We start from the raw sequence: 19,899 nt of genomic DNA on the forward strand, positions 1-19,899 counted from the left end.
TGGTCCCAAGAGATGTGAGAAATCTTTATTTGTTGTTGTTGATAAAAGATACCCAGATTTTATTAACGTGTACATGAGGAGTGATTACCCCAGATGTGAGAAATCTTGTTTACCCATATCCTCCTAATAAGTGATATTTTCAGACTTAAAACATTTTTGTCAGTTTCGGGGTTGGAAAACTGGGCTCTTGCTTTGGTAATATATATTCCCCTCATTACCAATGTGATTGAGTATATGTTTAATGACCATTTAGGTATCTTCATCTATGAAGTGCCTGACTGCTCTATCCTTTCCCCATTTGTAGGAGTTCTTTATATATTCTAGATACTAATATTTGTCTATTACATATGTTGCACATATTTTCTCCTAGTCATTTGTAATTAACTATGTGATTTTTTTTTATTACATAGAAATTTTTGTGCGTTTTCTTCCCTTCTTGGTCATTCTTGCTAGTCTTTGCAAAGAATCAGCTTTTGGTTTTGTGTTTTTATTTATTTTTTATTTTTTTGAGACAGAATCTCACTCTGTCACCTGGGCTAGAGTGCCGTGGTATCAGCCTAGCTCACAGCAACCTCAGATACCTGGGCTCAAGCAATCCTCCTGCCTCAGTCTCCCTATTAGCTGGGATTATAGGAACACGCCACCATGCCTGGCTAATTTTTTCTATTTTCAGTAGAGACGGAGTCTGGCTGTTGCTGAGGCTGGTCTCGAACTCCTGACCTCAAGCGATCCTCCCTCCTCAGCCTCCCAGAGTGCTAGGATTACAGGCATGAGCCACCGTGCCTGGCCTGGGTTTTGTGTTTTTAAATGGGAATGAAGGAAGTGAGTTATAGCTAGTATCTGGGGACATGCACTGTGATAGTGACTGTTTAAATGACTGTCACCTATCATGTGTTGAAACAAAAATTATGGAGTGTCATAGTTATAAATTGTTAGCTGCCTTTACAAACTTATAATGGCTAATGATGTAAAAAATCTTTACTACTCATGATTCATAATTTTTAATGGTACTGGATTACCTTTTTCTGTGAGTCAGAATATATGGTTTATATTTTTGATAAAATATAATTAAATTTGTTTAATTATGGGACTAATCTTTAGTGGTCATCTGACACAGTCTCCACTATTTTCCAGGCAGGAGTAATGTCCTCTGTAATGATAACTGATGAGTATCCATATAGGAAAAGGGAAAAAAATTGCAGATACGTTTTCACGAAAAATTTATACATAATCGCAGATAAGGCGAGTTTTCACGGTTATGTTATTTTTAACAGCTGTGAAGTTATTTATATGTTTTTATTTGTAGTTCATTTTACTTAAGTCTTCTTACCAACAGATTATTTAGTATATATTAGTTCTTGCTATTAGTACTGTTCAAGTTGTGAAGATTAAATTCAGAATTGGAAGTTTGGAGCAGTTTATTTTATAAAGATAAGTAAGAGTATGGGATTAAATCACATTTTCAAGTATGATTACCAGATTCTAGGTTGGAATTTTTTTCTTTTGACTCCCACTAAACATTGTCAAAAAATGGAATTCTGAGATGTAATTACATCCACAAATATTCATTGAACACTTATTGTGCTAGGCTTTAATTAGAATTTTGGATATTAGGCCCAAAGTTAGAATGAAGAATAGCTTAGTCCTTATTGAGATAATGTTGGGAATTGTGAGATGAAGAGTTTGGTTCCTTTCATGTTTTAGTCAGAAACATCAAAATTGTTGCCTTTGGAAAAAAGTGGAAGCAGAAAACTTTTTTCTAGATATTTGATCATTTATTTTTACATTATTTTAGGTTTCCAGTAATTATCTGCAGGAATCGCCATGACCCCAGCTCTGAGGGAGGCAACAGCAAAGGGTATCTGCTTTTCATCTTTGCCAAGTACCATGGAGTCTGACAAGATGCTATGCATGGAAAGTCCAAGAACTGTAGATGAAAAGCTGAAGGGAGACACTTTCTCTCAGATGCTGGGATTTCCAACTCCCGAGCCTACTCTTAATACTAATTTTGTGAATTTAAAACATTTTGGCTCTCCTCAGTCTTCAAAACATTATCAGACAGTTCTTTTAATGAGTTCTAATTCTACATTAAATAAATACAATGACAATTATAAACCAAAAAAAATAGGGGAGCCCAATTGCAATAAGCTGAAAAACATACTGTGTAATGGCAGCAACATTCAGCTCAGTAAAATCTGTCATTCTTATTCTGAAGAGGTCATCAAAAAGGAACCTTTATCAGATACTACAAGCCAGTGCATGAAAGATGCACAAATTATTTTGGATTCAAATGTAACCAAAGACACTAATATAGATAAAATACAACTGCAAAACTGTAAATGGTACCAAAAGAATGCACTTTTGAATAAAGTTACTGATGTTGAGATTAAAAGGAGTTTATTGCACTGTGCTCAAAAGAAAATTGGACCTGCCCACTCAAATGTGCCTATTAGTTCTTCAGCTGCTGAAAAAGAGGAGGAAGTGAATGCTCGTTTACTTCATTGTGTAAGCAAACAGAAAAGTTTACTTAGCCAGGCTAGAAGAACTCAGAAACACTTGCAGATGCTCCTGGCAAAGCATGTTGTTAAGCACTATGGTCAGCAAATGAAATTTTCTATGAAACATCAACTCCCTAAAATGAAGATCTTTCATGAACCTACCACAATTTTGGGTAACAGTTTACCTAAATGCACTGAAATTAAGCCAGAAGTCAACATATTGACTGCAGAGAATAAATTATGGGATGATATAAAAAATGGCTTTGCACAGTGTACAGCTGCAGAAATCCAAAGATTTGCACTGTCTGCTACAGGGCTGTTGTCTCATGTTGAAGAGGGTCTGGATTCTGATGCAACTGATAGCAGCTCTGATGACGATTTGGATGAATATACCATTAGAAAAAATGTGGCAGTGTAAGTGCAAAATTATTATTATTAGACCTTCTTCTGTTCCAAATATAACAGCAATTGTCTTTAAGATATGTTAAAAGGAAATAGATTTTCTGAAATCTTAATGCCATAATCTTTAACTTATAAAATTGTGGTGAATTTTTAAAATGTTTTATTAAACTATTGTATGTGAATACACATACACACACAAAATTTTAAAATAAATTACTAAACTGTTCTACCTAGGAAAAACCCATACAGGAATATTAAAACTAGTTGGCTATAAGTAAGCCCTTTTTCCATTCTTGAATAGAATAGGCTATGGACAAGGCCTAAATCTTTTTTTAAGTGATCTAATCAATGTGTATAGATGAATCAAAAAATTTAAAGTCTGCACATAGGGAGCCCTTGTTGATTTGGGGAGTTTATCAGTTGAGAGTACCTGTAAATTGACCTGGTACTTTTTTTTTTTCTTAACTATTTATATACTCACTGTGTTTGTAGCTTTCAGCTTTGGCCTTTACCAATTCAGTCAATATTTGCTGAGTTAATATAACTAAGACAAAACTATAATGTCTGCTATAAGATACCTACTGAATGCTTATTATATGCTAGACACTATAGATTCAGTTGTGAGCAATGTATTCACAACCTCTGCTCTCTTGGGCATTTACTTGAGAGAGAGGTATCTCGATATTAAAAATAAAAGCAGAGAAAAATAATTTTAATAATTATACCATAACACTCCTGAACAACTCTGTCCAATAGAAACTTCTAAGATGCTTGAAGTGTTCTAAATCTATACTATCCAATAGGCACTAAACTCATGTGGCTATGGAGCGCTGGAAATTTGGCCAGTGTTACTGAGGAACTGAATTTTCAATTTTGTTTAATTGTGTTTATAATTTAAATAGCCAGATTGAACATAATTTTTAATCTAGCTTTCAGGGAATCTGTTATTGTCCCCAAATTGATGTGAATTACTGTGTGTATATATGACATTTTGTGTGGGGGGGAAAAAGTCTATCATTTTTTCAAATTCTCAAAAATAAATGAGAATTATTATAGAATTAGAAGCCAAACATTTTACTAACAAATACAAGATCAGTATATTAATTTTTATAGAGAGAAATAAAACATAAAGCAAAGTGAGCATTCTAGTTTTTTGGTAATTGAAGACTATAATTGAAGTTTGTTTGAATGTAGGAGTTATAATAGTTATTGAGCATAGATTATTTTTTGGGCTGGTATTGTACTGGTTGCTTTACATATGATATCTTATTAATTTTTTCAATAATCCTGGGAAGTAGTTATTGTTATTCTTATTTCACTTAGGAAAAAACAAACTCAGCATGGTTTAGTAATGTGCCCATGGTCAAAAAGCCAAATAAGTGGTAGAGCCACGATTTAGCCCATATATGTGTGACTCTAAACCCATGGTGGTTCTCTTATAACATGCTACTTTCTCAACATTGTATCATTGATGCTTATAGCTATAAGAATTATTCGGCGCATGTGTTCTGAAAGTCCAGAAATTTATTAATTTTTATATTTATAATACTTTTGAAGTTTTTCAATTTAATAAAATTTAGTAGGTAAACTTAGTAAATTAAGTATTTACATTTTTATTGTTAAAAGCTAATAGACAGGTTTGTCTCTTTTAAGGTAGAAATAGAAATAAGAAAATTTTATCTTTCCAGACTACTTTGACCAATGATGCTATTTTCATTAGTATCTCTTATATTGATTTCCGACAGCATTTAGTTTGCATACCATTTGTCATTTTTTTTTCTTTTTTTTTTTTTGAGACAGAGTCTCACTCTGTTGCCCAGGATAGAGTGAGTACCATGGCGTCAGCGTAGCTCACAGCAACCTCAAACTCCTGGGCTCAAGCAATCCTCCTGCCTCAGCCTCCAACATAGCTGGGACTACAGTCATGCGCCACCAAGCCTGGCTAATTTTTTCTATATATATTTTTAGTTGTCCATATAATTTCTTTCTATTTTTAGTAGAGACGGGGTCTCGCTCTTGCTCAGGCTAGCCTCGAACTCCTGAGCTCAAATGATCCACCCGCCTCGGCCTCCTAGAGTGCTAGGATTACAGGCGTGAGCCACCGCGCCCAGCCACCGTTTGTCATTAAATCATATTTTGTCCTATACAGTTTGCTAATATATCTATTAGTCTTAAACATGTCTTGAGGGTAGAGACCACATTTTATACTTTTTTTTTCATCTCTTATAGACCAAGTACATCATTATTGATTGGTTAGAACATTTTGTTTTAAGATTTGCATTTACTCTTTCAGTTTAGTGAGAGAACACTAAGCTCAGACATTTGTATAAAACATATACAAATGGGGAAATTCAAACTATTGAAAAAATTTTTTTTATAAAACACTATGTCTTCCATTTCTTTTTTTGTCAACTCTACCAATTTATTGAGGTAAACTGAAGTAAAGTAGCCTGGAAAAAATTGGGTTCTGATTTGGAAAGTTTATTTCTCATACTCTCTTTATTTTTCCCATAATCAACTAGAGGGGCTTCAGGGACTATAGACATACATTTTAGGAAAATAATGAATCTAAGAAATTTAATATCAGTTCTTTAAGATATACTTTGAGCCTCTTACATTATTGGCCTTTTACTATTATGATGCCTTGATTATTAAAGCCCATGTCTCTATTTCTAGAGGCCAAATAAACTTTGTTCTAAGGTCAAACGCATCTGCTATATAAATCAATAGTACTAAATTTATATAATAACTCTTTGAATTCTTTAACTCACTGAATTGAAACTTATTTTGGTTGGTTTGGTTTTGGGGTTTTATTTTATTTTCTACTTAAAATCTGTTCAATATTTCTTGATTTCACACATCTTCCCATACATTAGATATTAAATTTTGTTTCAAATATTTTTACTAATATAATTTCTTGTGGGAAAGATTGTACCTCAACATTTTATTAATTTTGAAGTTTACTGAATTTTGAGAACAAATAGCACAGCTTTATTTGTATCTTTAGGTGTGAATATAAAAATGATTTCTGTTTTTTTAAGTTGGAATTAATCAGTTCTGTTTTAGGTTATTAAATTCATTTTTAAATTTAAAACATTTATCCTGATAAGTTTACTTCCCTTCTTTTAAGTTTATTTTTATTATTTTCTTCTCTACATCTGTGGAAACTCACCTTTTCAAATCTAAATGAATATTTTTGACATATAAGCTTCAGAATTAAACCTTAAACCTAAATAGCGGGTAAAAAGATACATTTTGTGGATCTAAATTTTTAAGTGAGTGCCAACACAATTAAATTTTCATGTTGAATATGAAGAGTTCTCAACTTCTCAGCTCCAGAGTGACAAATACTGAAGTTGACTTCAACTTAATTTTAAGCAACATAAGGGCGAGTACTACTCTTACTATCTTTGTATACTTACAGCCTAGTATTGTCTTCTGTTTAGTGGTTGCTTGGTATTTGAATGAATGAATGATTATTTCTGTATTTGTACATGTAGTTGTAAAGATACAAAAATTGGAGTTGACAATCTATGAAATTTCTATGTATATGGTTTTTTCTTCTTTCATTCTGGAGTTGTTTTATCTTTACTTGATGGTTTTTTCCCTTCCTTCTTTTGTTTCTAATACCAAAATGGCTACAAGATGTATCTTGTACATCTTAGACCCTGTGTGAATGTGTATTCAATGACTGAATGAACAAAATATGCCAAAATATGGACATTTAAAAGTGATGATTTTATTGTAGTATTTAACAGTTGTAATTTTTTAACTTGATAAGTAAAATATATATTTACCTTTCAAATCTTAGATTCTATTATTATATGCCTTCTATTTTTCTTAAGATTATAGCCCCGATAAGAAAAACAAATTTCATTTTGATCAGGAAATTATCTATGAATGAACATAATTGTTTTAGGAAATTGGGAAGTGCTCATATTAGCCATTACTATTTCCATTGTTGTTTTAAATATATATTTGACTTGCCCCTTTTATTTTCCCTCCAAAAATGTAGACAATAGATTAATTCATCATGATGTTACTGATAGACTTTAATAATAACTTTTGGTTGAGAGCCTAGTGTGCATTAGAAGTAAGAAAAAAAAAAAAGGTCAGTTTACTTCAGAAAGGATAATTAGGGGGACTTTATAGTTTTTTGTAGGTTTGAGATATAGTCCTTATACTGTAATATGAATGGAATTTTTTCCCCCAATATTCTTTTCCTTTGGTGAAGGAGCCCAGGCTCTGGACATTCTTGTGTCATAATCATGGCTTGCTTTGTGACCCTAAACAAGGTTATTCTTAACCATTCTGAATCAGATTCCTCATCTTTGATTTATCATAAAGAATTCTGAAGATAATTAGATGAAATATTAAATATAAAGTACCAATACATAATAAGGCATTGATAAGGCAGCCAATAAAGGGTGCCTTATTATGCAACTTGCTATTTTGGAAAACTGGAGTTTCATATTGCTGGTAGAAACTTGAAGAGCCAGTGTAGAATACATGCTTCAATGTTAACTCATTTGAGAGGTGAGAATTGGGGGTATTTTTACACTAATTCTCATCAGTTATTGGTTGAAAGCTGCTACTGGTAGTGTTAATTCCCTGGCACTTCCCTTCTGCCACTTGGGTGGCAAAGTAAGCTCCAGCAACTAAAAAGAAACCCTCTATCAAAGAAATGCAGGTGCTGGCAGTTGGAAGTCAGGGCCCTGTGCACTGAACTGGTTAAATGTGAGGAAATGTGGGTGGGTCACTGACAAGAGTCTGCTACAATTATGTTTTCATGTGGTAGTAAAGCTTTAGAATTCTATCATTTCTTTTCTTTTTTCCTGAGGAATGATGATCAGGTACTTTTTTCCAGGATGGCATGTTGGGGAAACACAGATTTTGACACATGCATGTTTTAGTCTTCCAAGGTTGTAGAAAAGGATGAAACATAGTTTCTTGTCTTATTCTAGGAAGCCCACCAGTATCTTCCAAATAACACAATTGTTTCAAATGTTGGGAGAAAAAAATTTGCAACATTTCCCCAAATTGCTCCCCATATATTCAAATTTTCTTTGAGTTTTTACTTACATATATAGATAGGCAGGCTTGATAAGGAAATTCTTTTCAATAGATTTAGGCCTTCACCAAGAAATAAGGGAGAATTGTTGATGTTTAGTTAGAGCGGTTGGATGAATCTTTCCAGACTGAAAAAGAGAAAAAGACCAAAGTAATTTTTTGCAGGCCCACAGATAGGAATATTCATAGTTTTGTTCTTGCTTTCCTGTTTTGCCAATGGAAAGGAAAAGAATTGAAGAGCTAGGTGATCTAGTATTTCCCTTTGAGAAATTGGATAAATAAAAGTAGAAACTCAGTGTGAGATTCAAAGGGTAAAGAGACTGATAACATTCCATTAATAAATTGCAAAGAAGAGTAACTTTGTATAATATGGAGTTTACAAATTATTTTTGCATTTATCTTTTTTATTTTCCACACCTCTGACATAGATAGGAGAAGTTTGATTTTATTTATTTTATTTTACTTGCAAGGAAAACAAAGAAAAAAATTGAATGAAAAACAATTCTAGAGAACTTGCAAATGATACTTGAGTGAAGAACCTTCTTCCATTAGGAGAAGCATAAAGGAAGTAAAGGGCAGCAATTCAAATGTGTAATTGTGAAATGGATTAGCAGCTAAAAAATGGTAAAGAAATATTTTATACTGTAGTATGTGGACATCTTGGAGGAAAGTAATACTTCAGTTAAAATAAGTTCATTCAGTTTTAAAAAGGCATTTTTTTCAAGTAATGCGATTTTAAAAGATAACATGTTTACTATATTTTCTCAGTGTTATAAAGTTATTTTATGGCAGAGCTGGGATGTTAGCTAACTTCAATTTTAGGCTGTACTACTATATCTGAAGACTTTAGCTGGCTTAGGCCAAAATTAAGTTGACTGAGGTATTTTCGACGTTCAAGTCACCAAAAGAAAACAGAAAAAGTGTTTTGTTTGTTTTAACTGGAAAAGGAAAATTAAAGTATTTTATAAAGTTGAAATTTTTCTATGAGAAAAGCATCACATTGCTTGTATATGTGTACATTTTTAAAAATCTTGCTCTAAACCAGTGGATCACAATCCTTTCTTCTTCACCCCAATATATCAGGGGATGACTAAGTTAAATAATTGTTTTTATTGTCTTGATTTTCACAGGATGGGGGAAGACGCAGAAACTCATTCTTTTGGACCATGTTGTTTAGAAAACTCTATCGGTGATTATAATATAACTAATTTTCCTTGAAATTGCCATATAATGTGTATCACTTAGAAGTTTTTTATACTTTCATTTTAAAATAAGTCACTTTCATTTATTTATTTATTTATTTTTTATTTGGAATTGACGATCTGAAGGAATATAAGTCACTTTCATAGAAGAAACAAAATGGCAATTTTGTCCTATATGGGGAAAGCAGAATAATAAAGCCCCTTTGGAGTAGTTACACAATATATAATTTTATTTCTCAGAAGGAAATGACCACCTTTGTTTTCCTAGTTTTGACAAGAAAGTACAGCTTGGGAGAATGATATCATCAAGATAGCAGAGTAGGAGATACTAGCCTTCATCCCCCCACCAAAAACAAGAAATAGACATCTATCCATGAATGAAAATCATTTTGGGAGGGCTCAAGAGTCCAAGTAAGAACCTGAAGCAACACTGTGGAGCAAAAAACAAAAAAACAAAATGGAGAATAAGTACACAGAAAGTGTAGCTGAGATCAGCATACCTGACACATCTGGAGAACAAAGAAGGTGGCCAGGAGCTATCAGTATTAGGCATGTGGTGGGTACCACCATGGTCTGACTGCAGATAGCACCAGCATCTTTTGCCACTGAGATGACCAACAGTCATCACCACCACAGACCCTCCAGAGGAAGATACTGCTAGACCACCCCACCACCACCAAGAAGGAGCTGCTGTTATGTCACTCCTGGATGAGGGCCACCATCCTCCCAACCCCACATGCACCCCAGACTCCAGAGCTTCAACTGCCCATGCATACCCCCACATAAGACCCTGGCTTCAGGGCTGCTCCATACCTGTCCACATTCCAGACTCTGGCCCTGTGGTTGTACTGCGTGCACTGTCACCTCAGAAATGAGAGCCATCACTGCTATAGGCTAGCCTTTCCCAAAGCCTAGAAGCTTGGGGTGCTCTGCATGCACCTGTGTTGCAGACATTGGCTCTGTTGCTACTCTTTTTTTTTTTTATTTTTTGTTGTGGGTTTTTTTTTTTTTTTTTTTTTTTTTTTGAGACAGAATCTCAGTCTGTTGCCCAGGCTAGAGTGTTGTGGCATCAGCCTAGCTCACAGCAACCTCAAATTCCTGGGCTCAAGCAATCCTACTGCCTCAGCCTCCCAAGTAGCTGGGACTACAGGCAGGCGCCACCAGGCCTGGCTAATTTTTCTCCCTATTTTTTAGCTGTCCATATATTTTCTTTCTATTTTTAGTAGAGACAGGGTCTTGCTCTTGCTCAGGTGGTCTTGAACTCCTGAGCTCAATCCGCCCGCCTCAGCCTCCCAGAGTGATAGGATTATAGGTGTGAGCCACCGTGCCTGGCCTCTGTTGCCACTCTTTGAGCACTTGTATTTCTGACATCTGAGCCACCACCATAGCACACTGGCCCATTCCTCGAAACCCAGAAGCCCTGTAGCCCCTCCTGTACCCATGCTTCAGAAACCAGAACCACTGCCATTATGGGTTAATCTGTACCCCTGGCCCTGGAGCTGTGGTTTCTCTGTGTGTCTGCACTCCAGGTACTACCTCTGGTGCCCCAGTGAGTAAGCCTGTGCCCCAGACCCTGGAACCACTGTAGTTCTGTTTATGCTGGCACTTTGGACTTTAGCACCCTGGCTACTCCACAAGCAATCACGTCTTGCACAGTTACCAATGTGGCATTGAGGGCACCTGCACCTCAGACATGGGTGCCACCTCAGCCCCTGACCCTGGAGCCGTGGTTTCTCTGTGAATGCTGTGCTCCAGATCCCAGCTCAGTGGCAGCTTCATAGATGCGACACATGAGACATTATTGCTGCCAATGTTGCAAGCCGTATCCAGTGCTAAGAGAGCTTCCCTTGGCCACAGCTTCCCTGGTGGGAGAATAAGAGATCAGGAGGACCCCGTGAGCCTTCATGACCAAAGCACCCAATAGCCTTTGCTGCCTCGTTGGACACTGACTGCTGAGGACCCCTGCCATCTTTGCCAGTGCCAAAGTCAGTTGACAGAGCTATACAGAGATCATACTGCCATGTCTTCACTGGAGCCAGAACTGTCACACATCCCCCAGCTTGTGTCCTTGCACCCACCTGTTGGTGAAAGACTTTACCAATCTGTAAAGTCTGAAAGAGGTGACTGCACCATTAAATATGCAGACATTAATGCAAAAAAAACAAAAAACATGAAAAGCCAAGGAAACATAACACCACCAAAGGAAAACAATAATTTTCCAGTAACTGACCCCAAAGAAATAGATCTATGAATTTGCCTGACAAAGAATTAAAAAAAAATTCTTTTAAGGAGGCTTAGCAAACTACATGAGAACACAGAAATACAATTCAACAAAATCAGGAAAACACTATGTGAACAAAATAAGAAGTATAACAGAGAGATTAAAATTAACCAAGCAGAAATTCTGGAGCAGAAAATGAAGAAAATGAAAAATACAGTAGAGAGTATCAACAGCAGAATTGATTAAACAGAAAGAATCTGTGAACTCAAAGGCAGGTTATTTGGAAATATCTAGTCAGAAGAAAAAATGAATGAAAAGGAAGGCCCATGTAATTAATGGAACACCCTCAAGAGAGCTACCATTCTCATTATAGCAATTGAAGAAGAGAGAAGGGGGTAAAAAGTGTTTCTTAAAGAATAATGGCTTGAAACTGCAAATCTGGGGAAAGATATTCACATCCAGGTAAAGGAAGGTCAGAGGTCTCCAATCATATTCAAATCAAAGGTTACACCAAGATATACCAACATTAAAGTGTTAAAAATCACAGACAGACTCTTGAAAGCATCAAGAGAGAAGATTCTCACTTACAAGGGAACTCTAAGGAAGCTATCAGCAAATTTTTCAGCAGAAACTTGGCAGGCCAGGAGAATGTGGGATGATATATTCAAAGTGATGAGAGAAAAAGAAAACAAAACAAACAAAACAACCAAGAATATGTTACCCATCGATGCTGTCATTCAGAAATGAAAGAGAGAGAAGACTTTGCCAGATAAACAAAAGCTAAGGGAGTTCATCACCACTAGACCTGCCTTACAGGAAATGGTAAGACAAATTTTTCAAGCTGAACGAAAAGAATGCTAATTAGGAACCTGAAAACATGAAAGTATACAAGTCACTGGTAAAAGTAAGTAAATAATCAATTTAGAATACTCCTAATACTGTAATGGTGGTGTGTAAATCACTTATATTTTTAGTATGAAGTTTAAAAGAGAAACCTATTAAAAATTATAGCTATAATAATTTGTTATAAAGTACACAATATAAAAAGATAAATTTTGACATTCAAAACATAAAATAGGAGGGGGAGTAAAAGTATGGTTTTTGTATATGACTGAAGTTAAGTTATCAGCTTAAAATAGACTCTTAGAACTATTAATAGAAGATTTTTTTATAAGCCTTGTGGTTACCAAAAACCTATAGTAGGCACATAAAGAATGAAGAGTAAGAAATCACAGCTTACCACCACAGAAAGTCATCAAATCACAAAGAGAGGAAGAAAATAACAAAGGATCTACATAAAGAAATAGAAAATAATGAATCAATGACAGTAATAAATCCTTACCTATCAATAATTACCTTAAATCTAATTGGATTAAATTCTTCAATCTGAAGACATATTGTCACTGAATAAGTAATGATAATAAAAAAGATCCAACTATATGTTTTTTATAAGATACTCACTTCAGATAGAAATCTTTAAAGACTCCATCAAAACAGTTAGAATGAATTAATTCAGTAAAGTTGCAAGATTCAAAATCAACATATAAAAATCAGTAGTGTTTCTATACACTAACAGTAAACTGTTCAAAAAAGTAATCAAGAAAACAATCTAATCCCATTTATAATAGCATAAAAAATGAAATACTTAGGAATAAATTTAATCAAGGTGGTGAAAAGTCTGTACACTGAAAACTATAAAACATTGATGAAAAATATTGAAGAAGATACAAATACATGGAAAAATATCCTGTGTTCATGGATTGGAAGATTTAATATTGTTAAAATGTCCATACTACCCTAAGCAACTTACAGGTTCAATGTAATCCTTATTAAAATCCCAATGACTTTTCCACATAAATAGGGAACAATAATCCTAAAATTTGTATAGAACCAGGAAAGACTCAGAACAACCAAAGCAATCTTGCATACAATGAATAAAGCTTGAGGTACGATACTACCTGATTTCAAAATATGTTACAAAACTATAGCAATCAAAACAGTATGCTTTGGAATTAAAAACACATATGTATATACCTGTGGAACAGAATAGAGAACTTAGAAATAAATCCACACATTTGTGGTCCACTATTCTTTAACAAAGTTGCCAAGAACACACAATGAGGAAAGGACAGTCTTTTCAATAGTGTAGAGAAAACTGTATATCTACATGCAGAAGAATGAAATTGGACCCTTATCTGACTCCGTACCCCCATATAAACTCATAGTGGGTTAAAGACTTAAACATAAGACCTGAAACTGTAAAACTACTACAAGAAAACAAAGGGAAAAAGCTTCTTGACATTGGTGGCAAAGATTTTTTGGATATGCACTCCAAAGGATGGAGAACAAAAGCAGAAATAGATGAATTGGATTACATCAAACTAAAAACTTATGCACAGCAAAAGAAACAATCAACAGTATGAAGAGGTAGCCTACAGAATGAGAGAAAATATTTGCAGACCATACATCTGATAAGGGGTTAATGTTTAAAATATTAATACATTAATATATGGAAGTCAACTCAACTAATTTTTTCTATATATATTTTTAGTTGTCCGTATAATTTCTTTCTATTTTTAGTGGAGATGGGGTCTCCCTCTTGCTCAGGCTGATCTCAAACTCCTGAGCTCAAATGATCCGCCCGCCTCGGCCTCCCAGAGTGCTAGGATTATAGGCGTGAGCCACCGAGCCCGGCCAGGAGAAATCATCTTACACCTGTTAGAATGGCTGTTGTAAGAAAGACAAAAAATAACAAGTGTTGGAGAGAATATAGAGAAAAAGGAAACCCTTGTACACTGTTCAAGGGGAAGTAAATTAGTATAGCCATTCTGGAAAATAGTAAGGAGGTTTTTCTGGAAATTAAAAATAGAATTATTCTTTAATCCAGCAATCCTACTTCTGGTTATACATACAAAAGAAATGAAATCATTATGTCAAATTGATACCTGCACTCCCACGTTCATATTCATTTCTAATAGCCAAGATATAGAATCAACCTAAGTGTCCATGGGGAGATGAATGAATAAGGAAAATGTAATGTTTGTATGTGTATGTATCAGTTACATAGGAGGAATAATTTCTGGAGATCGATTGTCAACATGGTAACTATAGTTAATATTATAGTATGTACAGAAAGTCACTGACTTATAACGGTTCAACTTACAATTTTTCATCTTTACAATGGGCTTATTGGGACACAACCCAGTGCATTTTGACTTATATTTTCAGTGTTCTCACTATAAAAAGTGTTAAATGTTCTCACCATTAAGAAAAGTATGTAAGGTGATGGATATGTTAATTGGCTTGATTTAATCATTTTTCTATGTATTATATGAAAACATCACATTTTATACTTTAAATATATACAGTTTTTATTTGCCATTTGTACCTTAATGAAAGCTAAAAAAGATTTTTAAAAATCATGAACACAATTTTAAACTTTCTTAGACAAATCTAAACACTGCAAATACTGTTTAGTTCTAAAAGTGGTCTTTTTATAGAATTGATGTCATCAATACTGTTTTTAAAAATAATAAATTTTCATATCTTAAAAAAAAGCATAGCTCAGGAAGATTTATTTACACTTTCAGTGTAACATTTGGATTCCCAATGCATATTTTTATCACATTTTAATGTTTCTAAAAGTAAGATGTGCCCTATAATGAATATGTATAATTAATATTATATTATTCCCCCACCCCAGGGAATTCTGTTATTAAATTGATGGTCTATCTTGAAATCAATGACATATTAGCATTGAGGAAATGCAGTATTTCAAATTTATGCATGTTAACATCAGTATCATTTTAAGTAACATACTGTATAATATCTTTAAGAATGTTAAAAATAATTTTCATTTAATGCTTAGTGATATTTTTAAAATGCTTGCATTTTTTGTTACATCTTTTTTTAAATGTGAATTAGTATATGTATTTGGCATATAGGGGACTGATATCAATATAATGTGGAATTTTACACATAGTATTTATACACAATGTAGATTGTTTCCAAACCATTTCAAACATGTTAATGCTTATAAATGGTTAGGGTCAAGCTTTTTCACAACTAAAGAGAAATCCTTAGCAGTATATTAAGATCTAAAGAACATGCTGAAAATTCTGTAGAAGTACCCTCGTATAGTTAAATAAGTTGATGGTTTATTGATTTCAATAATTGCTGTATATTTCTGTATTTTAAAAGATCTGAGGAGACTACAAGTTCAGTTGAACATGCTTTAAAGACATTTCCCTTGTGTTAAAAATAAATTGATTAATGAAAAAGGCTATCTCTAGGAGATATTTTTAATTTTTATTGAACTGTTCTCTATTAGAACTGAATTGCTTCAAGGACCCACATCAAAGGAAGAAGCATGAGCCCCAGGATATGAAGTTTTAAAGGTGGACTGTTTTATTTTAGGTACAAATGCCAGTAGAAACTTTAGATTTTTATAAGCATCGTTATTGTTTTGTTAGGGCTCAGATTTTAAAGTGCCATAGGTTTTGAGTGGTCTGGCACTAACTATTTTCACCATAAGTCCAGCTGTTTTTATTTTGTAGAACATGAGGTTATTCAGGAATGCATATGTGGTGTTACAGCACAAACACCTCTACTTGATTCTGGCTTAGTGGTAGTCACCTTTTTGAGCAACAGTGGTAGTTTGAATTGCCTTTTATCCTATTTCTTTTCAGGGCCCATTATAGTGTTTGACAGAGCCAACACTAACCCATTTGCGTGCATTAGAAAAAGGTTTTCCTTCCTCTGAGCAGATTTCGGTATGTAATTGCAGGGCTTGGAGTACAGAACTCTTTTTGGATTTTATTAATAGTTCTGCTTGCCCTTTCAGCCAGGCCCTTGTGCAGTGTTTAGTTTGAAAACACTACATGATTGCCTGGCTTTCTAAACAAGAGACACATATATGCACATACACACACGTGCACACACACAGTGTTTGTTGAACTGATTGTTCCTTTAGCAAATAAATGTATTTTTATTAGTTTAACAATTCCTTTACAGTATTTCCTTTTAAAAAATATATCTCTAGTTGTCAACGTTTCATGTCATACAAGGGATTTTACAAACACATTTAAGACTACTTAATAGACAATTAACTTTCAAAATCCTTTTCATACAAGCGAAAGGGGCTGGTAGTGATAGGGTGCATAAGTATTCCCAAACTCCTCTTTTTTTTTCTTTTTCTTCCTTTTTTTGGGGGGTGGAGGGATAGCAGGAAAACAAGACTAAATTTGTCCATCTGATGTGTGAATTCTTTTAAACTAATACTGAAAATTTCAGTTTGGGCAGTTGACACAGTAGGTTCTGCCAGAGTTCTAAGCATAGTTGCATAATATATCAAGATCTGTTTACTCCCTTTCATATATACTTCCTTTTAGGAACCCTTTTTATGTTACAGTCCTAGATTATCCTCAGACATCCTAAATCACACCCTTTAATTTGTTTTATCTTCATGCTAAAATACCTAGAGTTCACAACTGTCTATTTATTTTGATTTTTGTTTATTTCTTGAGTGTGTGTATATATGTGTACAACTAGATGGCAGATTATTAAAGTTATTAACCTGTATATCAATAAGGCTTAATTTTCTTAAAGACAATGAACATTTTATAAGAACTTAGTCCAAATGATCCTAATGGCATAAAATATTTTTGAAGGAGAGGTATATTGATTAAGATATATGCTAAGCTGTCGTAACCCAGAGACCTTGACATAAATATATAGAATTTATTTTTCTTTTGTTTAACAATCAAGAATTAGATATGCTTCACAGGGTTTAGCAGAGACCTGTTAGCTTTGCTGTTCTCTAGGATGCTAACTTTGCTTGTATTGTTGAGATTCACTGATACTTCATGTCATTTCCATACTTAATCATTTTAAGGACTTAATCATGTCCCAGTCATTTATAATGGCCAGACCCAGAAGTTGCACACATCATTTTGGCTCACATTTTGACTTCTTGTCAAGGACTTCATCACATTTAGTCAGACCTAACTGCATTTAATACTGGGAAATAAAGTCTCTAGCTGAGCTGTCAAGGACTCAAGGAGTCCCATTATCCAAAAAGTATAAGAGAATGGATATTAGGGGAAAACATGCAGTCTGTTCAATTTGCCTCTTTGGCCACCCAAATATCCATGTACCTCTCATACATAAAATATGCCAACTTTTCAAGTATGATAAGCCAAAGTCATATTCAGTGGGTGGAGTAAAGTCCTTTCCATCAGGTCTAGATGTGGTTCTTCATGATATGGTACCCTTTAAATTGATAAGCAAGTTTTTTTAACTGTCTTGACTTCTTGCTGCTTGTATGTATGATGAAGTAGGGACAAGAAAGCTACAGTAAAACTTCCATTGGGAAAAAAGAATAATGGGATATACATGACAGTTCTTGGTCCTTATAATAATAAGACTTATTGCTCTGAGGCCGAGCGCGGTGGCTCACGCCTGTAATCCTAGCACTCTGGGAGGCCGAGGAGGAAGGGATTGCTCGAGGTCAGGAGTTCGAGATCAGCCTGAACAAGAGCGAGACCCCGTCTCTACTAAAAATAGAAAGAAATGATCTGGACAGCTAAAAATATATAGAGAAAAAAATTAGCCATGCATGGTGGCACATGCCTGTAGTCCCAGCTATGTGGGAGGCTGAGGCAGGAGGATTGCTTGAGCCCAGGAGTTTGAGGTTGCTGTGAGCTGGGCTGATGCCATGGCACTCTAGTCCGGACAACAGAGCGAGACTCTGTCTCAAAAAAAGAAAAAAACCAAAAAGACTTATTGCTCTGGCAGTGGAACAAGATCTTAGTTTGCTTTCTGAGAGAAGCTCCCTTGTCCTTTGTCCCTGACTTTACTCTGTGGGAATTATTCTTTGTCCATTATTCTTCATGATTGTATTTGAATTGGGTGTTAGTTTACCCATATTGGAGGTTCCACTGTATTCTCACCCTGCTTTCTGTTGGGGCAGATTTGGCTCCCAGGGAAGTTTGTGTTAGATTTTTGATAATAGAGTTCCCTCAGAAATGTAGGTTTCCAGTCTGTTTTCCTCCAGTCAGTTATATGTGAAAACACCACAGCCACAGATCTTACTTGGTCATAGTGATTAAGCCTACAGACTTGTTAATTTACTAGTTATTTTCTTTAGACCATCCACCATCCCTTATTTAATGACCACCTAAGTGTAACGGCTACTCTATACCTACTCTAACAAAGCTTGAAAGTAAGCTAAAATTGATGAAGTTGAACAGCAAATAATTTAATAACCTGCCAAAACAAAACTTATCACTCTTTAAAGGAAGACCACAAAACCCACACATTCAACAATATAATATTCCTATACCTATAGTATATGTATTTATATAAAATCAGCTACTAGACATTTGTTTCTATACTTATATATTAATATATGTGTCCAAGTATTAAACATGCAAAGAAGCAGAGGAAAAATAATCAGTAGAAACAGACCTGGAAATGACAGAGATGATGAAAATAATCAGCAAAAATATTGAAATATCTATTGTGAATATGCTCAAGGACTTAAAAGGAAAACATGAACATAATGAGAGGAATTTAAGATAATCATAAAGAACTATTGAACTTTCAGAAGTGAAAAATAACAGTTTCTGAAATGAAAACTACTTCTTCAGCTTAACAGTAGAATAGACATTCAAAAGAAATGGTTAACAACAACAACAAAATCACTGCTGACTTCTCACCAGAAGTTATGTAAGCCAGAAAAAAAAATGGAATGATATATTTACAGTGCTGAAGGAGGAAAAAAAAGTCAACCTAAAATTCTCTGCTCAGTTAAATATTTTTAAAAACAAGACAAAATTGCATTTCCAAATAAGCAGAGACAGAGAAAAGTTGTCAGTATACACGCACTAAAGAAATTTTAAAAGATGATCTTCAGGCTGAAGGAAAACATACTGGGCAAAAAATCAGATCTACTCAAAGAAAAGAAGAAATGGTAAGAAACAGTAAATATGTGTGTCTAAAATTTGTAGAAACTGAACCACACATTTCTAAATAACTCATGGATCAAGTAGAAATCACAAGAGAAATTATAAAATGTTTGAACTGAATGGTGTTAAAATACAGCATGTCAAAATTTGTAGGATGTAGCTCCTTAATTACTGAAGCAGTGTTATTAGGAAAATTTATGCCTGTAAGTGCTTATATTGGAAAAGAAGAATGATGTAACGTCTATGGTCTAAATGTCCCACTTTAAGGAGATATAAAAACAATAGCAAATTAAACCCAAGCAAGTAGGAAGAAAAAATGATAAAGCATTGAAATTATAAAGCATAAAAGCAATGGAGAAAATTATAAACTTGTAGCTATATTGATCAGGAAGAAAATTACTAATAGCAGGAAAGAAAAGCATCACTATAAATGTTCTAGACATTAATAGATAGTCAGGGAATACAGTTAATCCTCTGTATCCACAGGTTCTGTATCCACAGATTAAGCCAATGTAATCAAAATATTTGAGGAAAAACAA

At 34.3% G+C, this 19,899-nt stretch overlaps 1 protein-coding gene across 2 annotated transcripts in view; it reads left to right on the forward strand.

Moving 5' to 3' along the window:
- The first annotated feature begins 1,819 nt into the window (after positions 1–1,819).
- The window catches only part of KANSL1L (KAT8 regulatory NSL complex subunit 1 like), a 115,377-nt gene continuing 97,297 nt past the window's right edge, over positions 1,820–19,899 (forward strand). For both annotated transcript variants that reach the window (XM_069467619.1, XM_069467629.1), the window contains exon 1: positions 1,820–2,912. In XM_069467619.1, the coding sequence (XP_069323720.1) occupies positions 1,825–2,912 (1,088 nt within the window). In that variant the 5' untranslated portion in view covers positions 1,820–1,824. The remainder of the gene's footprint in view (positions 2,913–19,899) is intronic.

This window comes from Eulemur rufifrons, chromosome 1 (assembly GCF_041146395.1).
Source record: "Eulemur rufifrons isolate Redbay chromosome 1, OSU_ERuf_1, whole genome shotgun sequence".
NCBI classification, from domain to species: Eukaryota; Metazoa; Chordata; class Mammalia; order Primates; family Lemuridae; genus Eulemur; species Eulemur rufifrons.